We start from the raw sequence: 19850 nt of genomic DNA on the forward strand, positions 1-19850 counted from the left end.
TTTTTCTAAAACACCCAATTGTCCAATCAAATTAAGAGTGGCTTTAAATTGAGAATAGTAAGGAAAACGGCTCACATATAATATTACATAAGAAAAGATAGGTTTGTCTTGTAAAAAATTATTTCTTACCAATATAGCTATTTATTTGCAAATAAAATACCAAACTTAAAAAGTAGTTATCTTAAAAGGACTATGAGAGTGATTTACATTTGAAACAATCACAGGTCAAAAGCAAATGTTTAGCTTGCAGTATAAACTTGCTAAGGATTTTAATAGCAGTAAGTCCAGAATTAAAAGGCTCCAGGCAGACTGTCCTCAGATCAGTCAGAAGGTTCAAGTGGTTTCTAATAATAAAAAATAAAACAAACTATGCTTTTTTAAGGGAAAAAACAAAACAAAACAAGGACACTCAGTAAGTAAATGACATTATCAACAAGGACTTGAAACTAGCATTGGAAAGGCTAAAATCATCTGGCCATTTAAATTGATTTAAACTAATATGCAATTATCTGGATGACACAAAAATAGCAACAGCTACCATCAAGATATAAAGCACATAAGGTTTTCTATTTTACTAGAAATTTTACCTACAAAAATAATTTTTATAACATCTTTCACAAAGCTGAATGACTTGTGGGTTTTCTATATTCCCACTAAATAAATTGGAAATGTCTTTAGAAAATATAGACACTCTATTGTATCAAACAAATCAATAAAATATTTTAAAATTATATATATGCATTCTATATACAGTTGACTACCTAAAACAGCTGAAATATGTTTGGAAATCATTTATTAATTTTGTTTTCAACTAAAATATCTAAATAAATATTATATATATTTGTTGTTGTTATTGTTGTTGTTGTTTTTGCTGTTGCCCAGGTTGGAGTGCAGTGGCATGATCTCGGCTCACCGCAACCTCCACCTCCCAGGTTCAAGTGGTTCTCCTGCCTCAGCCTCCCTAGTAGCTGGGATTACAGGCGTGTGCCACCATGCCTGGCTAATTTTGTATTTTTATAGAGACGGGGTTTCTCCATGTTGGTCAGGCTGGTCTCGAACTCCTGACCTCAGGTGATCTGCCCACCTTGGCCTCCCAAAGTGCTGGGATTACAGGTGTGAGCCACAGCGCCTGGCCCCAAAATAAATATTTTTAAATTCTTAGGTGGATGATGTAAAACATTATTTTTAATATCTTCCTAATTTTAAATATTGAAGCTCTAATTGAAAATTGAAGTAGTAATATCAACATTTTAAAATAAACACACATTTCTCTAAGTATGAATCTCATTTTTGCATGTCCATCTACAAGCAAAATTTTCTCTATTTTTAATGTTTCTGGTTTCATAAAATCACTAGATTATTACCGGTTTCCAAAACATATCTTCAGTCTAGTGAATTGCTAAACTTATACTGAAATACACCTCCCAGTACCCCCCATTCTCAATACCAATAATAGTAAGGGAAGCAGGGAAACACTTACCTAATTTTATTATGTTAAAATAATATGCAGGTGCATATTCTGAACCAACTTAGATGACAGTTGTAGCCCTATTCTGTTTATAATGTTTATCATGCCAGTAACATTCAAAACCTACAATTTCACCTTTGCTTCAAATATTAAGTTTATCCATTTAATAGGAAAATTTACTGCAAATGCATTCATCTCATTTTATCATCTAAGGTGTAGTCAGAAGCCCATGAGAAAGCGAAATGTTAAAACTAATTAATTAATTTAGGATATAACATTTCTCATAAAGAATAGCAGGAAACTATGTTATATCCAGGCAGGAAAAGAGGAAAATCACCCTTTATAAAGGTTAAAGGTACTAAAACTGAAAGTCTGTTTCAATCAATCAATGCTCATTAAATAAAATAGAAATAATAACTACAGACTTGAAATGCAAATATATATAATAACTTCATTAATATGATTTTCTGTCATTAGGAATGAAAGGTGAATTTCTGGGCTTCCAAACAAAATTTCAAAAATGCGTATTAAATCAACACGTTTCTTAAAGAGATAACTTTATATTTTTGTAGTCACCTTTATTATGCAAGAGCTAACTAGAAAAACTACACATATTAAAAGTTAATGGAATAGTTTGCATTGTCATTTGTTTTATTAATTATATTTATATACAAAATAGATCAACCAAGATATTTCTATCCAAAGATATTCAAATTCCCATTACTATTTAGGACAGCCACGATATTTTTTCAAAAAAAAAAAAAAAAAGAACCTCTCTCTTTCTATATCTGTATACCCAACAGGATTGATATGAAAACAGTTTAACTTGAATGATGTAATTATGTAATGGAATGTAAAAAATTATAGCAATTAAGGTGTTGTGACATGCTCTAATGAATGAAGTTACACTGGTTGATGACACTATATCTCCTACTCATTAATTATTTGGATAGAGTGTATTATTTTACTTAGTATACAGGAAGTTATGAATTATCACTAAAATTTTGTCTGAACATTTTTATTTAATATTGATATTTCTCTCATATTCATGAATTATGAAAAAATCAAAACAATACTAATACCACTTGAGTCTTCAGAAAAACTCACAATGTTGTTTTATTCTTTTAATACATATAGCTAATAATTTTCAGGGAAAAAGTGTTAGCATTTCCAGAGACTAGTTTTATAAAGCAAATCTACACATTTGATTGCTAATGTCTCCTGTCTAGGTGCCCAGTTGACTGGAAATAGTTTTTAAGCTTTCTTATTTGCAGTTTAAAGAAAAAGACATACTTCTTAAGTACAGCTAACTAAGGAATTTTTTTCAAGGAATTGCCTGTTACTGTAAAACCAGGTACTACTAACAAGTAGTAAAAACATTTAATAGAGCATACTTATTTTTTTTAAAAAAACAGCCAAGTTCTTTTTTCTAGAATTTTGAAAAGAAAAACGAGAAGGTAAAGTTAATATGATAGGCAAAACAAATTAAGCGATAAAAATGCCTTTTTGAATATGTTTTCTATTTTCTTCTAAATTTATTTTTTCTTTAGTGCCACATTCCTCCCCATAATATGTTAAAAAGTGTTACAATAACAGCATTAAACAAAAAGAAAACATCTCTAATCTCATTTGTGGTGAGGGTGAGGGGCTGGGGGCTGATATATATACGTATTTATTCCTTAAATCAAATCATAAAAACACACAGTTACTAATTTTTAAAAAAGATAATAACTGAATCTCTTTATAGTTCTCAAATATAACCTGGTTATTGTTGACACGCAATATGTATTAGTTTTCTTCTTTTTTCTCTGAATAGTTTCCCTCACCTGACCCACCACTCTAGTACAAGACTATATAGAGAACCATCCATTTGAAAGGACTCTAACCCAAATAATTTACAACAAAAGGACAGCTTTATCCAAGTAAAATTGTAACAAATTTAAGTGTCATGTTTGATATTAAAGAAAAAAAACTGACCTATTTGTCTACATTTCTCAAGACAAAATTACCTTTTATGAGCACAGTACTCTTAATCATTAAGACATACAGAAAGAAAAAATTAAAAAACCTAGTAAACAATTCTTTCTTTCTTCATGATCTTTATGTCACTGGCTTCCTGCACAGAATGCACTGTTTCAAGGTATATGTTCATATAAAAGCTGTCGCCTGTCTTTACTAGACATTGCAGATTAAAATATTTCATTTAAAAAATTGACATTTTTGTTAAAACCACTGATTTTGCTGGAATCGTTGTTTCAGATTGAGAAGAACTTTCTTAGGTTGACTGAGAACCCTTCCAAAAAGACCAAGGGCAGCATTTTTCCAGTGGCTATGGAAAACAGTAGTGAAATTTTGTTTTGAGAATTACCACAGACAGACCAGTCTCCTGAGGTGTATTCTTACAAGCAATACACAGTACTCTGCAGCTATGAAAAATGTTGCTATCTAGAAACAACAAAACATAAAAGAATAAGTGTATCACTTGGTAAAAAATGTTTGTTTTTCCTTATCTTGTTGGTTCTTAAAAGACACCTCAGAAAAATTATTTATTCTGGTCCAAAAAAAAGGAAGAAAGGAAAAAAAAAAAGAATAAAGTGAAAGATAAACCAGTATTAGTCTTGTCCTATTAGCTTCTCAGCTTGAATTAGCTAGTGAGAAATGTATAAAAGACACAGCAGTAACTGCCAAAGAACCTACTACACCCTATTGTCCAAATCTTCAAAAAAAAAAACCATTAATTTTTTAGGGGTGTGTTGCTCTTATCAGATGTGTGTTTTCAGTGTAAAATACAATTACATGTTCCATAAAGGATTAAGAACAGAGGTGCCATTTTTGATAGCAAATATAATAATTTAATAAGCATTGAACTTCAAGTTTTAGCACTCTGAGTTTCTTCATGTCACCCCCATAAACTGTAACTTATTATAATTAATTTTGCGATTTACTGAGCTAGACATCATGAAATTTCTAAATGGAAACAAATCATCACAGATGACCATAGTTCTCAGAAGTTCATTGGCCAAGATATTTTTGAGTGGAAACACTTAAAATGACCACAAAGAGGAAGTCTTTTTGTTTCCAGGAGTCTTTCAATTCAATTCTGGTGATGGAGGCAAAGAAGGATACAGAGGCCAATAATTTATCCATAGAATTTGAAAAATAAGCATATGCTATCAAATTTCTGCTTTTGTGTTTATACTTAATTTTGACCTAACAATAGTAAATTATATTTATGTAAAAAATAATTTATAGATTGATGTAGAGACTTCTAAAAAATAAATAAGCATATTTATCCTTTATTTGTCCTTTAAAAATAATAACTAGCAGTTAATTACAGAAAATTACAGAAAAAGCACATTAATTTTAAATTGCCTTTGTCTTACTCAATTTTTTCTCAAATCTTTTATGCCTGTAAATGTTTGCCATCATTTAAAAATTGAGAGGTGGAAAATATGTTTGATTTCTCCTCTGAAGATTAAATTTTCTTCTTTGTCCTAGATGGATACTTTCAGTCCAGATCTCTACTGCCTCAATTACCTTGATATCATATTTATCACAACTGAAAAGAAGTCATTGATTCAACTTAGTTTCAATTGGTTTGGTTCTACAAAACATACAAACTAAGAATATTTTCTGGGTTGGTGATTCCACATATACTTGCAACTATAAACATCATTGGAACCACTAAAAATAAAGAGGTACATTATAACATAAAATAATAATTTTAAAAATATTATTTAATGCAGAAGTAGCCTCATCTACTATGGAAATATTTTAATCCACAGTTTGAAAATGTATGTAATTTTCATCAATGTTTACTTTTGGGTCCATAATTTAGATAAATATTTGTTAATATTTAATCAATTTTAACAATCACTTTCATATGTGATAGGCATATTCACAGAACAGCACTTATTTAAAACCAAATTTTCAGCATTTTTAGGAAAATGGCTAAGAATTGGGAAGCAGAATAAGTGGGAAGAAGAATAACAAATAGGCTTTTCTGCAATTTATTTAAGTAAAAAATAGGACATTAAAAATAAAATATATCTAAAGTTCTGTTAAGGTAAAATTGAAATAGTTTTTTTTTTTTTTTTAGTAAAAGTTGGCCAGTTGGTGGCAAAGATAAACAACAAAATTGGCATTTCATTTTAATGTGACAAGAGTCGTTTTGACAGCGGACTAGTGTAACACTGAACATCCCACCAAAACAGTTATCTATTTTTAAGTGCATAATAATTCATTGTTGTCCTTCATCATATGTTAAATGTCACCCATCACTGTGACAAAAATATGAAAGTTATTGCACGCTAGTCCATAGCTGAGATCAAAGCTGTTAATGCAAGCACTTTGGATATGGTTTTCTAAAGTCAGTTAAACCATCAAAAACACTATGTTTAGAACATCTTTACCTCTGAGCTCCAAGAGAAATACAGAATATTTTTTAAAGTATAAGGACTTTCAGTAATGCAATAGCCTTGTCACCTTGTGACCACAGATCATGTTAAAGCCAAAATATAATGTTAAGACAGTCTTGGTGGTCACTGCAAATAATAAACCATTGAGCAGATTCTGGGGAGTCCATCCCCTGCTGCCTAACCCACTAATATAATAAATAATATTCTGATACTCTAAAAATATTTCAAGGCAATTATATACAGAAATGCACAAAAAATTCCTATATTCTCTTAACTTAGAAAAATGTTATGCATGTAGCATATTGAATATTCTTTGATTTGCTCTTCTACCTAAGAAGTTCAGGTTAGTTAATATTGTTTGGCTTCCTTTACACTTTCTCCTCTATTTGACCCTAATCATTTGTTCATTTAAATAGCCTAATGCATTTTTATGTAATAGTATTCATACTGCAAAATTTGGTATAGCAATTTATTCTCCAAAGTTTATTTGTATTCTTAAATGCCAATTTCAGAATAAAATATGCACTATTAAAGACTTAGTGAATAATTATTAAGGTTACATCAATCCTGTTGGAGAGATATGAGTGTACCATTATTCCTTTCTTTTAGGTTTGGACTTCAGTTATTCATCTCTGTACATCAAGCTTCTAAGAACCCTAGACCAAGATTTACACACTGAATTTCAGAACAGCTCAACTTTCTTGGAGATACATATAGTTAACAGGAAAAAAAATCTAACTTATATGGGAATTTTAATTGACTCATTTTATAAACATTATCTATTATATCAATATCAATAGTAGCTTTAGTTTAATAAAAAAATATTTGAAGCAAGGTGAAAAATATATTTAATTATCAGTGTAAGGGGTGGGTGCCCTAACCAGACTTTTTATATGACTAACTGCCATCTCTATAATCATATGCCTAGGTGAAAGAAAAGAGAAAGAAAAAGGAGGGGAAAACATTTAGGGGAAAATCTAAGTATGAACCCATCATGGACAAGATTTCTTCCTAATCCTCTGTCAGCAAAGAGCTACTGTTAGAATCTTGGGATAAGGTCATTCTATGTCTAGAAAGCACTATCCCAGGCTAATCCTTACTCTTAAATAAGCATTCAGAGCTAATTTGGATAAGCATGCTGATTATGTCATTATGCTATAAATAATAATACAACTGCTTACAGGAGATCATCAAATATAAAACTATATGGAGACAAAAACTAACACCATGCATCTCCTTCTTAATATTGGTTAAATACATTTAAAACATTTATTAAGTATTATTAGATGATTTTTCTTAACATAAGAGTGAGGGGAAATTTTTAAAAGGCATTCACAAAATAATCTACTTTTAAATTCAATTTGAAAAACTTAAATTCTAGCAATTATTATTAGATCTTAATTTGTCATAAAATTAATATTAATATGATAGGATAGCAGATATTCAATAAGCTTCTAATCTATTAGTCTAATGACAACTTAACAATCTTCCTCATGCCCTGTTTCCTTTCTAGGTGTATGTTTCTCTCCAGCAAAATATATATTACAAGATATTTTTTAGAAAAACGTATTTAAAATACATGGCATTCATACAGAATTTAGGATAATTTAAATATTATTATAACTTTGTTCAAGGTTAACAGATATTTATTGCCAGATATATGCACTGATTGTGAGTTATTCAGAAAATAACACATTCAGTTGGGTTCATTCTGGGATTAAAGCATTTGGTACAACTCTTAGTACTTATGGGTAGCCAATAGATATTGTTGAATAAACAAACGAATAAATGAGAAATTAATTTTTAATATTTTATGGGATCTAAAGTGCTTACTAGAGGCTCAACAAATATTTGACTAATTGAGTGAGCAGTTGATAGAATAATTAAACAAAAGAGGAAACAGAAAACCAATCCAATGAGTAGTTTGGTACCTAAGAAAATATGCTAGGTAAATTGTAATAATAATAACAGGAACGATATAAGATGATGACCAAAACAAAAGTAAAATTAATAATGTTGAGAAATTTTGACAATATTTAAATCACTCATTATAATTTAGTTTTGAGAGCGTTTTTATTGCAAAGTATTACATAATTCCCTAATAGTTAATATTATGTAAATTCTAATAATAAATATGAAATCTGTTATTAAAGTGGTAGTTATTTTATGCCTTTGTTTCTGTGACTTTCAATGAAAATAAAATACATAAGAATTTTTTGAAACATGATCTTTTTCTCTATAATTGTTATGGAGAGAAAGAATACACTTAAAGATAAAATACCACATTAATTATGACATCAACAATGATGTCAATGAGTGTATCAGTGACCTCTATATAAGACATAATTTTTTGATAGGTAAAATAAGAATGCTAAAGGAAGCATGAAAATAAATGTATTTTAAATTCTAACAGATAGTGATTCCATTTAAATTACAAAGGCAATTAAATTATGCAATTTAAACTTGAGCATTTTATTTGTCTTTGCCCATCACAAACTTCTTTTATAGTAAAAGTTCAATACTATGTCAGAGTAGATTTTAATTAAACAAATTCATTTGATTTGGGATGTTCAGAATTTAAAATTTAAATTGACCATATTCAGACTTTGCTTTTAATCTGATTTTTCAATTTTATTTTTTCAAATTTAGAAATATTTTAAACAAGATTTTAAGATTGAAAATTGAAAAAAATATTCTGAGAAAATCCAGAAAATACTTATTCTTGTGTTATTACTTTACCAAGAATCTCTAATATAATATATGACTTAATACAATTTGTCTAACATTATTACTTAATGGGATATCTATTAATTTGCCCACAAATGAAGATTTTAAACTTATTTTTTTAATGAGGCAATTTGTTTTGAAATTGTTGAATAAAAAGCTGAAATAGTATCATTTTCCTATCTGTTCACTTAATAACTAATGACAAAATATAACAGTAACATTTCAAAATACAAAAGCAGTAGCAGTATAAAAAAAATGGTGCATTGGCTGACTTTATGTTCTCAAATAGGATGACGTACTTGAATTTCTTTCATGTAAAATCAGTACCGATTACCGTAATTACACAGATGCTGTCTATGATGGTTTATCAAGTGAGTTATAGAAATATTTTGAAAAGTTAGATAAGTGCATATCCATCCATATGCCTCTATTTGCAAATGTACTTTTTGTAAGCTGGAAAGGAAACCAGATGCTTCAGTATTTGCTTTGACTCTAACTTCAAAAGCCGTGGGCTTGGCAAATTAGGAATAACTAAAATTCCTAATACAAATTTGAAGTAACTCAAAACTCTGTGTTTAAGATCTCCAGAAAAGTACCGTTAGACCTAATTCAGCTTGATTAATGCCCACACAGTTGCCTCGAAGTTGTCTCATGACATTTTCCTCTAGGCTTTATTTCTATCCTCCTGGGAAATTTGTTAATTTAAGAAAAAACAAGGGTACATGCAGACATAAAGGAAGCCTTTTTCTATATTTTGGAGTATTTAGTTTTCTGTTTGGCCTGTGGGCTGGCGGAAGAGTTTTCTAGTCATTGAATTGCTTAATCTGAAACTCTTGGCTTATTTCTCTGAACACATAAACTAGAGTGGCTGCGTCTGTCACTATGAAAAAGATGTAACTGGTCCAAAGATGATCAAAAATGTGAAGGTTGTTTTATTCTCACAGAAGGTGGAAAAAGCTGAGCTAAAAGTTTAGGAACTTCATACTCCAAATTCTCATTACTGTGGGGAGTACCCCAAAAGTCACATAAAATTTTAATAGGCTCTACCGTACAGCTTCAAATGCTATAGGGCAATATGCTTCCAATACGTAGTTTTGGGCAAATGCGAACAATAATTATCTAAAGAACACAATTCTTTTTTTTTTTTTTTTTCTTGAGATGGAGTCTCACTCTGTCGCCCAGACTGGAGTGCAATGGCACGAGCTTGGCTCACTGCAAGCTCTACCTCCCGGGTTCACGCCATTCTCCTGCCTCAGCCTCCCCAGTAGCTGGGACTACAGGCGCCCACCACTATGCCTGAATAATTTTTTGTATTTTTAGTAGAAACGGGATTTCACCATGTTAGCCAGGATGGTCTCGATCTCCTGACCTCATGATAGAACACAATTCTTAATATTTAACTAATTAGGTAAAAATAATGCATTTGCAAAATAATTACATATAAATAAGTAAAAAATTATCTGTGGGCAAATATATAAAATATATAAAAATATTATGCTACTTTTTTTCTTTTTTTTTTTTTTTTTTTGAGATGGAGTCCTGCTCTGTCTCCCAGGCTGGAGTGCAGTGGCAGGATCTCGGCTCACTGCAACCTCCCCCAGCTTCAAGCAATTCTCCTGCCTCAGTCTCCTGAGTAACTGGGACTACAGGCGCACACCACCATGCCCAGTTAATTTTTGTATTTTTAGTAAAGACGGGATTTCACCATTTTGGCCAGGATGATCTCAATCTCCTGACTTTATGATCCGTCCACCTTGGCCTCCCAAAGTATTGGGATTATAGGCATGAGCCACCACACCCAGCCAATATTATGCTACTTCTAATTGATTTTAGTCATTTTTTAACTTAATGAACTAAAGATTTTTATGACTAGAAAAAAATATATATATATTACTTCATTGGAAAAAAAAGTTTAATTCCTTATTGAAAAATAAGTTCAATTCTTTACAAATACCCTTACTGATAAATTTATCAAAAGAATCTATGTAACATAATTGAAAAGACACTGCATATTTAATTTTGATTATACAGCACAAAACATATATATTTATACTTTATAGGTATTTTTATCACCATGAAAAATTATATGTAGAATTCTAATTGATTTTTAAGAGTTATCTTTTTGATATTTAAAAAATATAAAAATTCAAAGAATGTAATGAGTATGTGGCTTAACTCCATGTTAATAGAGTCGTGAATCCTGAGGCACAATACTAATCTTCTTAATTAAAGCAAAAGTAAATTAAATCATATTGAAATAATCTATCAGTTGAAAGTCTGATAGTGAGGGAAGCATAAATAAACATGATTACGATTTCCACCTCTGAGAGTAAAATAAAGTAATACCATCAACATAGATTGATCTGTATCACAGATTTTAAAGGCCATTATTGAAAAATAAAATTTATATATTTTTCATTTAGGCATTTTTCTTTTTTTCTTAATTTTTATTTTTCATAGAGATCGGGTCTCCCTATGTTGACCAGGCTGTTCTTAAACCTCTGACCTCAAGGAAATCTTCCTATCTTGGCCTCCCAAAGTATTTGGATTATAGGCATGAGCCGCCATGCCTGGCCTGGTATTTTACTTTCTGATCCTATGACTTGAAACATACCCTACATGTCAATGACAATAAGGTACTTTTTGTAGTGGCATTTATTCTGTGGAAAAAAAAAAAAAAAAAAAAAAAAAAAAAAAAAAAAACAAGAAAAAAACCATACATTATGTAGAATACTAGGGTAGTCCTTTTATAGTTAGAACGTTTATTATAAATTTCTTGGTTCCTTAAAAAAGGCCTCCTTTTAAATTTTAGTACTTTGGTTTTTCTTGTAACTGAATTATTAACTCAAGTTAGTAAAACATGTTATTTTGGTTTTGGTGCATCAGAAATCTTTGAAGTGAGGCAATGATTCATTTATCATATAGATTTTAAAAGCTTTTATATTCTGGTAATCCCTAAAACACTTATAGCTTACTGACACAACCAGCATGCTCTCTGCCCACAAAGACAGGACAGTACATTTTGATAAATGAATGTGATTCTTAAAACTTCATTATTTCTCAGCACCCCGTGGAAAATAAAGAACAGAAAAAGTAAAATTGATTGTGACTTTTGACAATTATTAGTTAGATAAAGGAGGTAACAATTGCCAAAAAAATCACAAAAGTGAGCATGTTACCTGGCTATGACAAAGAGCACACAACTGACACCCAAGTAAGCCAGCAGAATATACATCCAGATATCAGGGGAGAGAGGATTCAGGAAGGAGAAGACGCCTGGGTTTGTACCATTGGGCTTGCGGTACAAAATACTTATTCCAAGTGTCATAAAGGGCTTGGAAAAGTCGATGACCTTCTCTCGAACATAGGTAATAGCCAGTGGAGCAACTGCAAGGTCAGCTTTCTGTAGACAGAAACAAAAAAAAAAAAAAGAAAGAAAAAATTGGTTTCCAGTCACAAGAAAAAAATCAGTAATCAAATTAAATAAAACAAAGGTTTCACACTTAATTGTCTCAGTAATGATTATGTTAAAAATTAAAGCATTACTCTGAAGTAAAGAATCTGATTTACTGCACTAATCATTTCTATGTTCTTCTGGATTAACAAATCAGCATTTATTGGAAGTACATAGAGAAAAACACTTCATAGAATAAAAAAACTGAAGCAACTATTGTACACAGTACATGAATTATGCTACCAACCTTCTCGTAATTGCTTTTATTTTAAACTTTAAAAATCTATTTAATATTAACTATCATTTTCTTAATACATTGATCAAATTATAATAGCAATAAAAACTACATCAAATTACATAGCTGAGAATTAAGAGACATTCTGATTTTAAAACTGTAGAATACAGTTAAAAGGTTTTGGTCATTAAATAGTTAAACTATTGTTTGAAACATCTCTCAGTGTGAATCTGTTTACTACCTCTAATTTGTTTTATATTATTTAATGAAAATCCTTGCAGCCTTGCCTAAATTGCATTAGGAAATGAGTTTTTCCATTTTCACAAAGTTGCTAATTTTCCACGGTAGCTTAAACATGTTGAATTAGTAATGCTTTTCACTCATCAGGTTATAATCATCTGTCAAAGATGAACTTAAGCTCTAATATATTGTAAGAAATAATTATAATATTTTAAAATAACGAAAGCATCTATGATGAGAAACTATATTGCTACATTTTATTATTAATAAATATAAAAATTTTCAAAGAGAAAAGAACAAAATGTTCACTGTCAAGAGTTAGAGAAAGACATAAAAACATGAAATTATTCCTCCATGTTTTCTTGTCTCAGGCAAAATCAAAGGACTTAACAAAGAAACTTTTCTAACTTTGTTGACAATATTATTCTCTGTGTGTGTTTTTGTGCATTTGTGTGTTGGTGGCGTGCAGGGAAAGAACACTGAAATGCTTGGAAAGAATATCTTTGAGAGGAGCTACAGAGAAAGACATTTCTCTAAAAACCAGGAGGTTTTTAAAAAACCTTTAAAAAGGGTTTTAAAAATTCTGGGGGAGAGCATCATCATATTTCATATTCATAAATCAAAGAAAATATCAATTTAAAATAATAATTGCTAATATTCTTTAGGTAGCTGTAAAACAGGCACTATGTTAAGAACTTCACAGAAATTGTCACATTCTCCATAAAACTTACATAATCCTACTATTATTCCCTGTTTCAGATAAGGAAAATGAAACCTTGAGAAGTTAGAAAACATATTCATTTTCATAGAGTTAATTAATCATTGGAACCAGGGTATAAAGTCAATCTGTGGGAGTCTACACCTAGAGTGTAACCATGACGTGCCTCTCAAAAACCAACAATGGAATCATGGAAGAGTCATTCATTCATTCATTCATTCATTCATTCATTCATTTGTACAGATGGAAAGGGAAATGTATAGAAACAACTCTAGCGATTGAAATATTACAGTCTTTCAGAATTTAGAGGTTCAGGTGTAGAGTGCAGGCAGAGAGAGTATTTTCTCCAGGAAGGAGACAGTACTTCCTCTAAGACGTAAGGAAGAAACTAAAAATTGTTTGAAAAAGTGAACAACTTTGTTAACAGAAATAAAGTAGTTGATATGGTTTGGCTCTATGTCCTCACCCAAATCTCACATTGAATTTTAATCCACACGTGTTGAAGGTGGGGCCTGGTGGGAGGTGATTGGATCATGGAGGTGGTTTCTGATGGTTTAGCACCAGTCCTCTACTGCTGTCTCCTGATAGAGTTCTCAGGAGACATGGTTGTTTAAAAACGTGTAGTACTTCCCACTTCCTCCTTTCCCCTCCCCCATGCTCTGCCATGTGAGGAGGGTGCTTGCTTCCCCTCTCCCTTCCTCCAGGATTATAAGTTTCCTGAGGCTTCCATAGCCATGCTTCCTATACAGCCTACAGAACTGTAAGTCAATTGAACCTCTTTTTTTTATAAATTACCCAGTCTCAGGTAGTTCTTTATAGCGGTGTGAGAATGGACCAATGCAGTGGTAGTTTAAGAAATATAGACTTCAGGTAAAAAGTGAATAACATAAAGTAGTAGTTTGTCCCTGTTTGGAGGGTTGACTACACAGCACAATTTATACATGTGTTACTTTATTCTGTACCTCCTTTCTCTTAGGCACATGAAAAGCAAAATTTTATCACATATAAACCATATAAGCAAATATGCTATAAAGTGGTAACTTTTTATTTTTTAATTGACAGATAAAATGTTATGTATACACAACATGTTTTGAAGTACATATACATTGTGAAATGACTAGTCTAGCTAATGAACATATGCATTAACTCACGCAGTTATCATTTTTATGGTAAAAATACTACATCCACTCTCTTCTTATATAGAATATTAAAAAGTTAATTTCATAGAAGTAGAGAGAAGAGGCCGGGCATGGTGGCTCACACCTGTAATCCCAACACTTTGGGAGGCTGAGGTGGGTGGAACATGAAGTCAAGAGATCGAGACCATCCTGGCCAACATGGTGAAACCCCATCTCTACTAAAATACCAAAAAAAAAAAAAAAAAAAAAAAAAGCCGGGTGTGATGACACACGTCTGTAGTCCCAGCTACTTGGGAGGCTGAAGCAGGGGAATCACTTGAACCCAGGAGGCAGAGGTTGCAGTGAGCTGAGATTGCACCACTGCACTCCAGCCTGGTGACAGAGTGAGACTCCATCTCAAAAAAAAAAAAAAGGAAGTAGAGCGAAGAATGGTGGTTACTAGGGAATGGGCTGATTATAGGGGTAGCGGGAAAGGTTGTCAAGATGCTAGCCAAAGGAAATAAAATTTCAGTTAGACAGGAGAAAGAGGTTCAAGAGATCTATTGTATAAAATGATTATTATAGGTAATAATATATTGCATTCTTGAAAAATGGTAAAACATGTCTAATTCATATACAACAAAAAAGTTAGAAAAAAATTCAAATAACACATATTAAAAGAACACAGCTACATTTTTCCAAAAATGTTGTAATATAGGAATATATTAATAGGACTGAATAGTCATATATTAATTTTTAAAATTTATTTAGCATTGCTTAAAATAAAAATTATATTCCAAATATGAAAGAGAAAAATAGAAATTATGTAATTCTATAATATTTTTAATTATGAAAGATATTAGCCATTTAAAACAAAGGATACAAATAGACATATTCAGACATTTCATAAAAAGTTTAATGTACAAACAGACTGTATTACATCCATACAATGGAATATTATTATTCAGTTATAAAAATAAATGAGCTTTCAAGCCATGAAAAAGCATGGAGGAAACTTGTATGCATATTGCTAAGTGAAAGACACCGGAGAATTTAGAGGGTCAAGTTCAGAGCCTCTGAAAAGGCTACGCACTTTATGATTTCAATTATATGACATCCAGGAAAAGGCAAAATTATAGAGACAGTAAAAGATCAGTGGTTGCCAAGGATTCAAAAGAATTGAGATAGTGTTGAATATGCAGAGCACAGAATGATTTTAGGGTGGTGAAACTATTCTGTAGGATGCTATAATGGTGGATACATGATATGCATTTATCAAAACTCATTGTACAATACAAAGAGATAATTCTAATGTAACTATGGACTTTAATCATAAATGTATCAATAATAAATCATCAACTATAACAAATGTACTACAGTAATGGAAGTTGTTAATAACAGGGGAAAATGTGTATGGAAATGGAAAGGGAGAGGGTCCAGGAAAGTCTGCTTTCTGCACAATTCATCTGTAAACCTAAAATTTCTCTAAAAAATAAATTATATATTTTTAAATAACAATATGTTGTCTTTACCACATCCTCAGTTAGTAGGTATATTGTGTTAAAACAATTTTGCTTGTGTTTGCAGCGCTAGATTGGGAAGGTGGAAGGGGAAAGAAAAATGAATGTCATAGTAATAGCTAGCATTAATGTGTCTATTATGAGGCAAAAATGTGCTATATTATTTGGAAGATTTTCACCTCTGTTAGTACTCACTACAGCCCTACAAAATTTGTAGTGTGATTTCCTTTTTACAAATGAAAAACAAAAACAGAATAGCCAACCCGAAACCTGAGATATTAAGGAAAGTGTGGCTCCAAAGATGACTTAATGAGTCCCATTTCCCACTATTTTTCTGTACAACCATTCAAATATATCTCATCCATTTCTGTTGTTCTACCGGTTTTGTTATTTCCCTGCCCAAAATGATATTCTTTTTTCTCTAGTATTTGAATTTTGTAAGACACGTCTCTGGTTCTTTTCCTCCTGAATACTCTATCCACATGAATTTCTCTTCAGTGAATTTGTATATAATTTATAAATAGAATCATGTAATTTAACAGGCAGCAATATTTTATGTTGTGTTATTTCTGGTTATTTCACACATAAGTCAACCAATATGATATGAGAGATCTGAATGCACATATTATTGTAACTGTATTGTCTCAGTTCCTATGAGAGTGAAAACACTTGAAAGCCTGCAGGCATACCCTTCGATCAAAGCATGTAACTCTAAACTGAGGGAATGGTAACATTTCCCTCCCTGGAAATCTAACAAAGACACCTACACAGCAGCCATCTTAATAAATTAATAAGCATTAATTTAATATTCTACCATTCTATGTGAAACTCTTCCAAATTGTCTTATTCATCTTTATGATCATAATGAACCTAACATCCCTACGGCATTGGATAAAATTTGACACCAAGGAACTGCTTAGTAAATGTCTGCCGAATACAGTTTCAATTTAACTTACTAAAATTTTCAAAGACAACCACTCAGAGAACTTTTAAATGAAACTTTTTTTCTAGTCTTACTATAGAAATAAAATTTATTTGTACAATAATATAATTCCAATTGAACTAACCATCTAGATAGAGCAGATTAATTCCTTTTACAGTTACATAACTAATAGCAAACTACCAATTATATCTTATAAAGCAATGGTAAAAATTATTGATCTAATTTCTGGAAACTTAGACCAAAAATTAGATAACAAAGCATATCTTCATGTATGGCACAATGACTCCAAATTTCAGTATGTTGTGCAGCTTTCTTCTTTATGAAGTTTCTGAAGTCAAAGAACATAATGATCTTATTTTTATAATACATGATCTCGTCAGTGAAACATGTATACTTCTAAAGGTTCTTGCAATTTAACACTGGAAAACCAGTTCTAACCTTGTTTTCTTTTCCATGATGTGGTTAAATGTTTAATAAAATGGGTAAAATAATTAAAGTAGTAAGTTCATATGAATAAATTGGAAACATTTATTCTGACTAAGACTTAAGCTAGTTCCTTATTCATATTCAATGTAATGTCACATGTAAGTAATACCACACATTCCTAAACTCTCCACAATGCATAATGGGAACAAATAATTTGTCTCTGTGTGCACTTGAAAGAAAACACAGTTCACCTTCTGTACATATGGTACACCACCTCTGCCACTACCAACCTGGTCACATTTCCTAAACTCTTACAATGGCCTCCAACTCGTCCCCTATTTTCATTCTCGCCCAACTAGAATCTCTTTCCCATCCAAACTCCAGAAGGTTCTTTCTAAAACACATACCAGATTACCATTTTCTGCTCAGTATCCTCCAATGACTTCTAGAACATGTTTGCCTACAAAGCACTACAAGATATGGCTTTATCAACGTTAGTGCCATCACTCTTCCAGTCTTTCTCACTGTTGTTTCAACAACTCTGTCTGCCTTGCTAATCCTAAAATGAGTGTACAAATTCCTTTTTCCAGGCCTTACACTTGCTGTTCCCTCTCCCTGGAAAGTTTGTCCCTGATACACACAGATGACTTATTCTCTCATTTCATTTGTGTGCTTGTTGTGATGTCACTTTTGCAATGGGGTTTCCATAGCATAGTGGCTATCATTCGCCTGACAATTACTCAAAGGGGTCTTTCTTGAACACTCATTCTATCACTCTTTATCTCCATACAGTACTTTCATTTTCTTCATGAAATGTGCCATAAACAGACATTGTCACTTGTCAGTCTTTTTCTATTAGAATGTAAGTTCCTTTTGGGTAAGGAGTTTCACTATTTTGCCCAATTCTGTAACTTCAGTGTCTAGTACAGTGACTGGCACAGAGTAGTCACTAAATAATTATTTTTTGAATGAATAAAACTATCACTATTGCACATGGTAATTCCATACTCAGGACCCCCCTTATTATTATTATTATTATTATTATTATTATTATTACTTTGCCAAAGAGAATACTCTTGAGGTTTGTATTTTCACTGTTTTTTTTTTTTTTTTTTTTTTCCCCCCAAAGACTTCTTTTAGATTAACTGTTGGGTCATTTTTGTTGTAAAGACCACATTGTAGTAAAGGTAGGGACATTTATTAAAAGCGTCCTTGTACTTCATCCCTTCCATTTCCCCAACAACTTCAGCCCACTGTTTCTGTTGAGTTCTCCATCTCTGGCAGTATGAATGAGAATGCTGGATTACATGGTTAATACTGGAATCATATAAAAGGGTAAAAATGAATTTTAAAACAATGAGATTTTTTTATGTGCTTGATTTTTAAATTTTGCTATGATAAATAATAGTAAATAACTACTAAAATGTTTCATAAATATCTCTGTGATTAACTGTTTTAGTTATTACCATAAACAAGTTACCGCATATGATTTTGTCAGCACTCACTAGGTGTTTTTCAAGAAAAAACTGATGAGATTAAAGTTACATAAGTTTAAAATATGAAAAAAATAGACTTGTATAAATTGTATATTTTCCATACTATACAAAATCTAATATGTATTTGCAGTTTACAAAAATATAAACTTTTGTTTCAGAAATATGAATTTAGTTCATTTTCACCAAACCAAGTAGTTACCACACAGTGACCAACAGAAAGTAAAGTGGGCAATTGAGTTATAGGATTCAGAGATTTCTCTCATACTTGTAGGGTATGGATAGAAAATAATTCGAAAAAAACAAAACAAAACAAAACAAAACCCAGTAGATTTAGCTGCTGCTTAAGCACCTGCTTCTTGCTAATGGTGAAGTAAGCCTGATGATAATTTCAAATAATATTGAGTAAATCTACCAAATTTGCCATTAATGACAATGAAAAATGAACTTCTTAACTGATATCTTCAGAACAACTATGGCTCTAAAATGTTTCTAGAGTTTTGGGGGAGGAGATTAATTGTTTTAGTTTAGTTTTGTTTTATTCCCCACCCGAATCTGATTTGGTTGTGTACTCTCAATTGTGTGATTCATAAATATTGATATTCCTCTATACTAAAATTATTACAATATTTCCATGGAATAAATGTTGATATGGTTTGGTTGTGTCCCCACCCAAATCTCTTCTTGAATTGTAGCTCCCATAATATTCAGGTATTGTGGGAAGGACCCAGTGGGAGATAATTGAATCATGTCGGTAGTTCCCCCATACTGTCCTCACAGTAGTAAGTCTCATGAGATCTGATGATTTTATAAGGGGTTTCCCCTTTTGCTTGGCTCTCATTGTCTCTTGGCTGCCACCATGTAAGACGTGCCTTTTGCCTTCCCCCATGACAGTGAGGCCTCCCCAGCCACATCAAACTGAATCCATTAAACTTCTTTTCTTTTATAAATTACCCAGTCTCAGGCACTCTTTATCAGCAGCCTCAAAATCCTGGGTTCAAGGGATCCTCCTCCCACCTCAACCTCTTGAGAAGCTCAGACTACAGCCATGCACCACCACACCTGGCCAATTTTTCTATTTTTATTTTAT

The 19850-nt window shown here is 31.6% G+C and overlaps 1 protein-coding gene across 3 annotated transcripts in view; it reads right to left on the bottom strand.

Annotated features, from left to right (window-relative positions):
• GRIK2 (glutamate ionotropic receptor kainate type subunit 2) overlaps positions 1-19850 on the bottom strand; it is a 699047-nt gene that overhangs the window by 173642 nt on the left and 505555 nt on the right. For all 3 annotated transcript variants that reach the window (XM_015136997.3, XM_078001239.1, XM_015136995.3), the window contains one exon: positions 11793-12016. In XM_015136997.3, the coding sequence (XP_014992483.1) occupies positions 11793-12016 (224 nt within the window). The remainder of the gene's footprint in view (positions 1-11792; positions 12017-19850) is intronic.

The sequence above is a fragment of the Macaca mulatta genome, chromosome 4 (assembly GCF_049350105.2).
Source record: "Macaca mulatta isolate MMU2019108-1 chromosome 4, T2T-MMU8v2.0, whole genome shotgun sequence".
NCBI lineage: Eukaryota > Metazoa > Chordata > Mammalia > Primates > Cercopithecidae > Macaca > Macaca mulatta.